This window comes from Dendrobates tinctorius, unplaced genomic scaffold (assembly GCF_039654945.1).
Source record: "Dendrobates tinctorius isolate UK_male_01 unplaced genomic scaffold, ASM3965494v1 ptg000370l, whole genome shotgun sequence".
NCBI classification, from domain to species: domain Eukaryota; kingdom Metazoa; phylum Chordata; class Amphibia; order Anura; family Dendrobatidae; genus Dendrobates; species Dendrobates tinctorius.
This window is the reverse complement of record NW_027362036.1, coordinates 3,278,220-3,290,383: the sequence shown is the minus strand read 5'-3', so window position 1 is coordinate 3,290,383 and position 12,164 is coordinate 3,278,220. Positions and strand designations below refer to the sequence as shown.

At 42.8% G+C, this 12,164-nt stretch overlaps 1 protein-coding gene across 1 annotated transcript in view; it reads left to right on the top strand.

Moving 5' to 3' along the window:
* The first annotated feature begins 1,776 nt into the window (after positions 1-1,776).
* SOST (sclerostin) overlaps positions 1,777-12,164 on the top strand; it is a 48,385-nt gene continuing 37,997 nt past the window's right edge. The window contains exon 1 of the mRNA XM_073562902.1: positions 1,777-2,137. Coding sequence (XP_073419003.1) covers positions 1,915-2,137 — 223 coding nt within the window. The 5' untranslated portion in view covers positions 1,777-1,914. The remainder of the gene's footprint in view (positions 2,138-12,164) is intronic.

The window sequence follows — 12,164 nt, the reverse complement described above, 5'->3', positions numbered from 1 at the left end:
TTGTAGACTCTACTGCTTCCTAAGTAAAATATAGTTATTACCCTTCTTGGCGGCAACTGCAAATACGTTTATATCCTGTGCCTAAGGGGAGTTCACCTTCATACTTCCCATCCAAGAGAAGGCAGCGGCATTATGTCAGGAGTAGCAGAGGCAAGATTGTCAGACGGGCGGGTTTGTAATTCACTAGCTGAAATGCTTGTCCCATAAAAGACATTTATCACCTATCAATGTGACGGGTGATAAATGTCTGATTGGCCGGAGCTCTCCTGTGGAACCGGCAGCGATCACTGTGATTGCAGTGTAAAAGTATGTATAATGGGGGAGACATAGACAGGGGAGCACTGCGCATGAACTTTTCTGTCATCTCCATAGACATTAGAGGCAGACTCGTCTCTTCATCATCATGTCCTCTTATTGCAGATCTATTATCTCTCTATCTATCTACCTCATATCTATCGATCTATCTATCATCTATCTATATATCCCATATCTATCTATCTATCTATCCCATATCTATCTATCCCATATCTATCTATCTATCTATCTATCTCTTAATCCCATATCTATCTATCCCGTATCTATCTATCTCCCCCATATCTATCTATCCTGTATCTATCTATCTATCTATCTATCTATCTATCTATCCCATATCTATCTATCCCGTATCTATCTAGCTATCTATCTAGCTATCTAGCTATCCCATATCTGTCTATCTATCTATCTATCTATCTAGTCCATATTTATCTATCTATCTATCTATCCTGTATCTATCTATCCCATAGCTATCTCTCTATTCCATATCTATCTATCTATCCCATATCTATCTATCTATCTATCTATCTATCTATCTATCTATCCCATATCTATCTATCTATCTATCTATGTACCTATCTCATATCTATCTATCTCTCATATCTATCTATCTATCTATCCCATATCTATCTATCTATGTACCTATCTCATATCTATCTATCTCTCATATCTATCTATCTATCTATCTATCTCATATCTATCTATCCGATATCTATCTATCTATCTATCTATCTATCGATCCCATATCTATCTATCTACCTATCTCATATCTATCTCATATCTATCTATCAATCTATCCCATATCTATCCCATATCTATCTATCTATCTAGCTATCTATCTATCTATCTCTCAAATCTATCTATCTCATATCTATCTATCTATCCATCCATCCCATATCTATCTATCTATCCGATATCTATCCTTCCATCCCATATCTATCTATCTATCCGATATCTATCTATCCCATATCTATCTATCTATCTATCTATCTATCTATCCAACAGCACAAAAAAACTATCCAATAATGTATTAGAAAGAACATAAATTCCGAATTACTGAGGAATGTGGGCCACAGTAGCCGCATAATAATGCACAGCCGGAATTAATGCTATATCTGACATCATGGCCAAGTTGAGACGTGGCGAGGATAAATTGGCCGAATGTTCGCCTGTGCTGTCCCTCCGATTAGTGCGCCTTCTATGGCTGATCAATAGTTTGGGACAGAATAGCTTGATAACACATGTCGTTTTCCTCTCCACTATCCTTTTCATCATTCTGCAATGAAAAAGATTCCACACAAGTGGATTTGGGAATGTGACAATGTTCTAGGCTGCGATGAAAGCGGATACTTTGGCTGCCTAAACAGTGAGATGGGAGGGGGGATAGAAAGGGATAAAGTAGTAAGTGTGGCCGGATAACCAGACCACTCCTCCCTTGTAAAACACTTCTTTAGCATGAATGAAGCTGGGATTAAGTCCTTCCTATCCCTCGTGTCATTGGCTGAGCCGGCTGAGGAAAAAGATTTAAAAAAGGAGAATAATTAGTGTCTGAGTAAACTCTTAAGCTGAGACTGAGCTGGAAGAAGCATCAGAGGCAGCACCATGTACTTTGCCTTGGCTGTACACTGCACCCTACTGCTGATCTACACTGTCCTAGATCCTGCGCTGGGGTGGCCATCACTCAAAAACGACGCCACAGAGATCATTCCGGGCACCATCGAAAATACAGAGGGAGTCGTGGAAGCCACCATCACCAGCGACAATTACACGCTGAACCAAGCAAAACATGGGGGAAGATACCTGCACCAATCCACAGACCCAACAGGTAACTACACAAGTTCCAAACTTTTCAAATATTGCTTCCTGCACACATGTAGCAGAGCCGAGACCGCTCATTAGCGCAAAACTTATAGTTATACCAGAGGTTGTCATTTACCATTGTCATTTTTTATGGAAAAATATGGAAAAAAAGTATATCCTTATTACGAAGACTAACACAATACAGCCCCCCCAAAATATAAATTAATAAATTTAACTCTGCTACATCCGTACTGCAGGTTAGAAAACAATGTAAGGTTTTTGTGCTGTTATATGAACATTTATAAGAAGGATTATTAAAAGATTAAGCACAATTAATTACAAATGACTAGTAAATGAATTACTAACAACTGTAGTTCCGATAATTAATATTATAAGTCTGGTTGTAAAGCTTTGGCACTTGTACCCCAGATGATAAACAGTTTGTATGTAGGGGGCTTCCATGTAGTAGTTATACTTAGATTTCGTCATAGACGTGTCGCACAGTGATGTATCCAGGTGGGAGGTAGGACATGAGTTATCAATGAGAAACACCAAAATGGAATTCCCCTTTAACCTCCGTTCATTATGGTCGTTCTAGAATGATCATTTCCATTTTATTATTATTAGGTGACAAAAGTTTACATGGGAATCTGTTAAAAATATTACTGTGCAATGTGGAAAATGTATATTGTAACGTAAACGATATAATATTCTGTGGGTTAATCATTTTTGCGGAATATGTACTCCATAAGATTTTTTTGCATGTTTGCACCTCAATATATTGGCATCACGAATCCTATGATTTGTCCTATGTAAAATAACGAATAGTCCAACATAAAATCACCGAAAGACCGTTTGCGATGTTTTAAAAGACTTTATGATATTAAGACATGTTTTCTAACCTAATCCTCAATGTGTGATTGATCCAACCTTGCCCCTTGCGTCGTCACTAGAGTTGAGCGAAACAGGTTGGTCAGATTCAAAAGTCGCCGACTTTCCCCAAAGTCGGGTTTCATGAAATGAAACCCGACCACAGTGTGAAGTCGGCCATGCGGTCGGCGACCCAAGCGCCAAAGTCGGGTTTCGCCGAATGCTTGCACGTGACTTTTTTCAGCCAATGAGAGAAGCAGAGCATAGCGTAGCGGGAGCGTAGCCGGAGTGGGAGAGAGAGAGGGAGAGGGAGAGAGAGAGAAGAGAGAGCGAGAGAGAGAAGAGAGAGAGATTTTGCCGCCTCTAGGGTTAAAATTCATGCCAGGTGTGTTTACAGTCCTCCTCTCACTGCCGACTTTTCTCCCCATTGACTTGCATTGGTTTTCATGTTTCACGACTTTTCCCTATAGTTGGCCGATTTCGTTCGACTCGACTTTTGAGAAAGTCGGGTTTCATGAAACCCGACTCGACCCTAAAAAAGGCAAAGTCACTCATCTCTAGTCGTCACCTTCAGCTATGTCTGGCATAACATTTTTCTTTCTACGAGGTTATGGAATTTCCCACATAATACTGAGGAAGAAACCAAACATTAAGATCGTGAGCAGCTGTCCATGTCTAGTAAAATTAGTGATTTTTAATTGGTGCTCCAGATAGATGGCGTTACTCATTGGAAAGGTGAACAAAGCTGCTTTGGAAGGGGCGCTGTATACCTAGGGTCTGATTCACGTGATAATAATATGGATACATTTTAAAATAGTTCCCACTAACAAGCTTTATCATTTACTGTATACACAGCATAGACAACAGTTTCAAAGTATGATACCAATTTGGTGGGGGTCCCAAATTCTTCTATGTGAATGGAACATTAGCGTGTATAACTTACATACTCCCCATTCACCTCTATGGGACTTATGGGAAAGCTGTCACTGTCAGTCCTACAGAAATAAAGAGTGCAGCCATCATACATACGTACTACTGCTCTACAAACCTTGGCACCCCCCTAGCTCTCTGGAATAGTTGATTTCCAATGGTCAGACCCCTAATAGTGATACATTTGTCAATTGTCCTGTAAATAAGTGACATATATTGTTTATGGGGCAACCTGTGTTCTAGCAGTGTCACTCTATTACTTATGAGGTTCTATAGAACCAGATTTAGGGTTCTATGAAAACATTGGTTTTGTCATACAATGAACAGTGCACTGTGTCTCAGTGGATAGCACTGCAGCCTTGCAGTCTGGGGTCCTGGGTTCAGATCCCACTAAGGACAACATTTGCAAGGAGATTATGTGTTCGCCCCGTGTTTGTGTGGGTTTCCTCCGGGTTCTCCGGTTTCCTTCCAAAGACATAACGATAGGGAATTTAGATTGTGAGCCCCATCAGGGACAGTTTCAATAATGCCTGTAAAGTGCTGTGGAATTAATGGTGATATATAAATGAGTCAAATAAATAACCAACACCTCAGTGTTCTCCATGAGGTTCTACTACATCAGTCTTAGATCACCACGTTGGTTCTGAAATACCTTTAAAGATGAAGTTTGTCGCGAAACCTCTGACCCAATAATGTGGCCATATTTTAGTTGTGTGAATTTAGGGATTTTACACTCTACATCTTACCTGAAAGTGATCCTCCTGATGTATGAGATCTGCTAATCTTCATAAACATTGTCAGGTGGAATCTGATGAAATGACGCTAAAACGCCTCATTCCAAGCTGTCAACTAATCATCACAGCATGTCATTATATAATGTGACCCCAGTTTACATGTGGCAATAAAAGGTTGAGAGAGAATTATGTTCTGCCAAGTATTTTTGCAATCTCTCTGCACTTGTTTCCGAGGTAGATCTGCTAAAGACCCAAAAACTGTGAAAATAGGCTGGTTAATAAGGACATGCTGCTTGAAGGATTGAGATCTTTATGGTTGTTAAAGGGAACCTATCAACAGGATTGTGCACAGTAAGCCGGGATCACACGACTGTGTGAGGTGCGAAAAACTTGCACGAGTCTCTCGCATCAACACCCGGGGCTGCTGCCGGCACTCAGGACCGGAGCTGAGGCTGCATAGAAATACATGCAGCCGCACCTCCGGTCCTGAGTGCTGGCGGCAGCGCCGGGTGTTGATGTGAGACACTCATGCGAGTCTCTCGCATCACACACGGTAGTGTGATCCCGGACTAACCTACAGACAGTGTCAGGTCGGCGCCGTTATCCTGATTATAATGATACCTGGTGATGAAATCTGTCTTGTGGTTGTTATTTAATCTTTATTTTCAGTTTTGAGTTAATGATATACCCGTGCTCTGGGGTGACCTGTGGGGGGTTTTCATGTGCTCCTCTGATTAGGTATTCATAATGCTGACTGCGGACAGGTCACTGATCGCTCTCTGACCTGCCCCCTAGTTTACATAATGAATATTGTACGTATTGAAAAAAAAAAAGAGCACCTTCAGCAGGTACTGGCCATCTTGCTAGAGGAAAAAAATAAAATTGCCTCCTCCAAGATGGCACCTCTGGCACCTGAGCAGTAGCATCTATGGGATCGCCAATAGCCGCTACTGCGCCAGCGCGGCAGGAGCCATTTTGAAACAGTTTTTTCTATTTTTATGAATTTATTTATACCATCAAAAATAGAATTATATGCACATTTTATATGCGCACATGGTGCAGCGCAGGTGCTGCTGCCTGCCTGATCAAGGTGTTTTTTTTTTTTTCTTCAAAATATAGTATATTCATTATGTAAACTGGGGGGCAGGTCACTGAGGAATCAGTGACCTTTCAGAAGCCTTACAATTGAATAGCTAAGCAAAAAGCAAAGCACCACATGGAGTTCCCAAACAGGCCGCCTCGAAGCACGAACTTATCATTAACTCAAAACTGAAAAGCACTATATGGGCAAGTATGTCAGAGAAAGTTGAATAAAATGATATCTTTTTATCTGCGATCCGATGACTTTTTCCAGAAAAATCCACGTTTTTCTTAATGTTAAGATCAATGGGCCGGACACAGAGCATCCTGAGAATCTGCCTCCGGCGCTCATTTTAAATGAAAGGGGGCGTTACCAGTGTAGATCAGGAGAGCAGACTGTCCATCATTACATGTCTCACACTGGTAAGCTCCCTTTCATTTAAAAGAAGTTCTGGAGGCAAATTCTCAGGGAGATCTGTGTCCGACCCATAGATCTTAACATATAATTTACACATTATGTTAAATATGGATTACTATGCAACAAAACCTCATATCGCAGATATCAGTGTGTTGGGCCACTGGGGAGGCGCCAGATGTTGCAGAAGGGCCAGCTGGGGCATGTAGTCCCACTGGCAGAAGATAATGATGTCACAGTAGCTGAGGTGGGTCGCTGGACCCCTCAACACTTCCCTTGTGTCCAAAACAATTGTCAATGGCACTTGTGGATGGTATTGTACCCCCCGGAGGCACTCCTGTAGTGGTGGTGTCTGGGTGCAGGTTTTGGGGCGCTCGTGTTGTTTGTGCAATCTCAACCTCCAGATACGCAGGTGAACTTGTAAACACAACAATTTTACTGAAAGAGGTAACTTGGTACAGTCTCTCTTAAAGGGAATCTGTCACCCCTTTTTTTGAGATATCACATAATGATATCATTCAATTGTGTGTCACATAAGGATTCTCTTAGTACTTTTGCTTCCCCCTGACCCCGCACCTTTCATGCATAAATACTTTTTTTATATCGGCTCAGATGTATGTAAACTGCCGCGGTCCGGTCCGCTGGGCGGGGCTTATTCACCTGCTCCCCCCCTTCCTGTCTTGCTGCACACAAGAAGAAATGCATAGAGCAAGACAGGGGGGGGCAGGTGAGTAAGCCCCGCCCAGCGGACCGGACAGCGGCAGTTTACATACATTTGAACCGATATAAAAAAGGTATTTATGCATGAAAGGTGCGGGGTCAAGGGGAAGCAAAAGTACTAAGAGAATCCTTATTTGACACACAATTGAATGATATCATTATATGATATCTCAAAAAAGGGGTGACAGATTCCCTTTAAAGGCAAAGTTCAAAGTATATTGTGCATATGAAAGCAATGGTTTTCTACTCGTGAGACAAGCGAGGTTATGGCGGCTGGAGCAGAGTTCTCTTCACTTGCTATTAGAGGAAATGCTATGCGCAGTCCAAGAAATATTACACTGATGGAGGGACCTTCACAGATTGGCTCTACGTGGAAACACACTAAAGTGAGGAAGTACTCACAGTTTTGAGACTACCATTTCCTTTTGCAGGGGGTAGGTTAAACAAAGTCAGTGGTGAGGCAGCCACGTGGATCTGGTGCTGGCTAGAAGCAAACAGGATAACCAGCATGCAGGAGAGCACATGTGCAGCTTTATCTCTCCTGACTGGATGAGGCTTCACTTCTTTGTGGAGAAGATTATTTGGAGAAAAATGTCCCCCCAGGGTGGACTAGCATGGAGACTATGCTGGGAGCAGAAGTGTTTGCTTCACCAAGAACTGGTTTGTACAAGTGTTCAGGAAGTGTGTGAGCCCTGAGCTGGCTGGCATTTCTAAAGGCCCCGTCACACTAAGCGACTTACCAGCGATCCCGACACCGATATGAAGGTGTCAGGATCGCTGGTAAATCGCTATGTGATCGCTGGTGAGCTGTCACACAGACAGCTTCACCAGCGATCAGCACAGCGATACTGAGCGCCCGGCATCGCTGGCCATCCTGTAAAAAATAGAATCAAAATAAAAAATAAAGTTATTCTCACCTTCCGACGTCTCGTTCAGCCATCCTGCCTCTCTCCACGCTCCGGTCCCAGTGATCCTTTGCACGAATGACCGCAAGATGTCACAGTCTCGCGGAATAACAAAGTCTCGCGGTCATTCGTGCAAAGGATCACTGGGACCGGAGCGTGGAGAGAGGCGGGATGGCTGAACAAGACGTCGGAAGGTGAGAATAACTATATTTTTTATTTTTTTATTATTTTTTACACCTGATCGCTGGTCTCCCGCCTGTCACACACAGCGATGCGTGCTGGCCAGTGGGAGACCAGCGACCAAAGAAATGTCCAGAGGTTACTTCCAGCGATCAGCGATACCGGCAGGGGGGCCGCTCGCTGATCGCTGTCACACACAGCAATCTCGCTGGTGAGATCGCTGTTACGTCACAAAAGTTGTGACTCAGCAGCGATCTCGCTACCGAGATTGTTTAGTGAGACGGGGCCTTAAGGCAGTTTGTTGTGAGGAGAATAATGACTTAGCTTTCATATATACATTGACCATTAGATGGCAGCAAAGCACATTTATGAATCATCTGTATGCAATGCAATGTATTACATCTCCTAACTTGCAGTGCCCAAACTAATTCTGACACACTGGAACAAATCTACTGCCACACGACAACTGCCTCATTCAGCAGCAGTAGAATGGGTAGCGGGATACCTCATCAATGTATCATTTTATTCCTCTTTCCATGACCTGCATGTTCACATAGATGGCTTAGGAGGATTGATCCTACTGACAGATGACCTTTAAATGTGAACTTGATCTTACTGGTTCATCTATGGCACAACTCAAGAGAAATACTTTGACATTTGTGACCATTAATTAAATACATCTTTTGCTTTTATTAATGGCCATGGAGCTCTTTAATTTACACTTTCTACATGTTTTTCTAAGCACCGTATATACTCGTGTATAAGCCGACCAGTGTATAAGCCCATCCCCCCTAATTTTGTCACAAAAAACAGAGAAAACTTATTGACTTGCGTATAAGCCTAGGGTGCACAGTGAGTGGCCCCAGTTTTGCTGCACAGTGAGTGGCCCCAGATAATGCTGCACAGGGAGCGGCCCCTGTTTTGCTGCACAGTGAGTGGCCCCAGATAATGCTGCACAGTGAGTGGCCCCAGATAATGCTGCACAGTGAGTGGCCCCAGTTTTGCTGCACAGTGAGAGGTCCCAGTTTTGCTGTACAGTGAGTGGCCCCAGTTTTGCTGCACAGTGAGTGGCCCCAGATAATGCTGCACAGTGTGTGGCCCCAGATAAGGCTGCACAGTGTGTGGCCCCAGATAATGAGGACAGTGAGTGGCCCCATCATGTTGCTGCTGCTGTCGCTGCCTCCTTACAAAAAAAAGCTGAGAACGCATACTAACTACGTCATCGCGCCCTCTGACCTGAACGTCACACCCAGAAGACGCAAGACAGCAGAGCGACGTGCAGCGGTGGAACGGGGAAAGGTGAATATGGCTCCCCCCGTTCATACTCACCCCCTCCTGGCGCTCGTCTCTGCAGCCCCCCTGCTTGTTCCTTGTTCTCGGCGCCCCTGCTCTTCCTGCTTCAGCGGTCACGTGGTACCGCTCATAAAAGTCATGTATATGTGCATATTCATGACTTTAATGAGCGATACCATGTGACCACTGAAGCAGGAAGAGCAGGGGCACCGAGAACAGGGAACAAGCAGGGGGCTGCAAAGACGAGTCAGGAGGGGGTGAGTATGATCGCCGACCCCCCGGTATATGACTCGCGTATAAGCCGAGAGGGGGACTTTCAGCCCAAAAAAATGGGCTGAAAATCTTGGCTTATACACGAGTATATATGGTAGTTTATGTAATCATTTCAAGGATTGGGTTGACTCTTTTGAGTTGGCAGGACATAATCTAGAAGAAAGCTGTGGCCCTGGGCAAAACCCCCAATTACCTTGTAGAAAAAAATCATGACTTGTAGAATATGAATGCACTGGTAACATTAAAGCGGCATTCCAGTCAAAACAGATTAACTATGTTATGCTACAGAGAGTTTAGAAAGGTGTGACACAGGGAATCACCCCCCACCAAAGAGAATTAGTCAAACTGTTCCACCAAAGTCTATACTAGGTATAACTAGTGTTGAGCATTCCGATACTGCAATATCGGGTATCGGCCGATATTCGCTGTATCGGAGTTCCGATACTGAGTTCCAATACTTTTAGAATATCGAATACCAGAATCGGAAGTTCCCATAATGCAATGAGCCAGTTTGATTTTATTCAGCCAATGAGGAATCCTAAGAAGTGTGGGCACATCCTGTTATGCATGTTAGGCATGTTAACTAATGGCATGGCTGTGATTGGCTGCGAGCAGACCACCCAGCTGCTCCTCCCCGAGACACACGCTGAACAGTGATCTATGGAAAGTGAAACTAGTGAGGGAGGAAGAAACGACCAGTTCTCATTTCAATGCCAGAACACCCCCCCAGACGTTTATCTTAGAAGCAAGAGATGATATCTTGGAAACCGTGCAGACTAGCCACAGAAGGTAAATTACTTATTGTCAGCATTCTGCAGCCCAGATATGCACTGAGATTATGTGAAAAGCCCGGACAACCCATTTAACATAGTCCATATCTTTGTAACTCCGAACGTCTTAAAAAAAAATTAATTCCTGCTATTCCATTTGATTGGACTAAACCTCTATGCCTTTAATGTCTCCTCCACCTCCCCCAATACATTCTACATTATTCTTAGTTGTTTTCCTTCATGTAGAATTAGCCTACAAGGAAAGTAAGGGTTTATTTTCATTCCGATATTTGTGTCCCATTGACTTGCATTGGTTTCCGGTATCGGAATCGGCGATATCCGATATTTTTGGGGTATCGGTCCGATCCAATCCGATCCAATATTTCCCGATATCGGAAGGTATCGCTCAACACTAGGTATAACACATTGTATCAGTTTTGACAGAATTGTCTTCTTGCCACTTTAGAACTAATCAAAAATTGTGTAATGTATGTATATAATTATTAATACACTCTGTGCACGTGAGTGCCAATAATAAATTATACAACTTCGCTCTGTGAGAAAGTACTATCAAAAAGACTACTTTTGTCTACAAGTTGGCATCAGATAGAAGGGATATGTGATCAGATATGAGACACAGTCTCCTCCATTGAAACACACATCACCTGCTCTACATTTCTTTTGGCACAAGCACATTGGGAAGATGCTGTGTTCTTCGATAAAGTAGGTAGAAGGACATATCTGATTCCATCCCCTTCCACCTGCTGTCATCTCATGAATAGGAGATTATTTATTTGTTATGCATTGCTTATATAACGCCATTAATTCCACAACGCTTTACAGACATTATTATCACTGTCCCCAATGAGGCTCACATTCTAGATTCCCTATTAGTATGTCTTTGGAGTATTGAAGGAAACCCACACAAAAATGGAGAGAACATACAAACTCCTTGCAGTTCTTGTCCTTGGTTGGATTTGAACCCAGGACCCCAGTGCTACAAAGCAACGGTGCTAACCACTGAGACACTGTGCTGCCCTTGGAATACCATGCAGAAGTCACTTTATTTGTAGGCTTTATTATCACAAATAGTATCATTATGCCTTGTAAGATGGATGTCTCCCTTTGTATGAAGGGAACAGGTGTACCCTGCACTATATATTCTCATAGAGGAGATGTCATGAAATACCCAAGCCTAATTATCATAGAGCATCTTCTGACCTAGATATGACTGATAGATGGTCCTTTAGAAGTTTACACAATGGCTAGTAAGTTTCTTTGCTGAGCAATAAAGGTGTTTCACCAGGTGACAAAAGTAAATGTTCTTATCCCTTCAATTATTCCTATGCGACATAAGCAAACGTTTGTCATGCCCCTGAATGCCACTGTTTGTCTGTGATCATAGGTCATTATATCTAATTTTTGTCACGCCTGGCAGCAAAGGGGTTAATGCCCCTTTACATGCATCATAAATACCAAGTTAGAGTAATGACTCTTGGTTATTTGGACTGTTTCTATCTCTGAGGATGTGAGAGCTTTGTGTAATAATATAGATAATGGAGGCCCATTCATCACTTGAGTCTACTGTGTACCTAAACATTAACACTTATCTCTAGGGTCTACTCTCCTCTCTCCAGCCTCCAGTAGTGACAAGGACCAGCAGCACGCTAGTTTTATTGGCACATAAAAATTGCATTTTGTAGGTATTTCTTGTAAAGGCAACCAAGCACAACTCAGGCCTGACTTAAACTGACATCGTTAGAGTGAAGACTCCGAGGACCGGTACATTCTATATACGATATGGTGACTTGGTCCCTTCCTATTGATAGATGCAGTTTGGATTGATGACATTAAATAGTCACTTATTCTCAGAAGCAAAAGA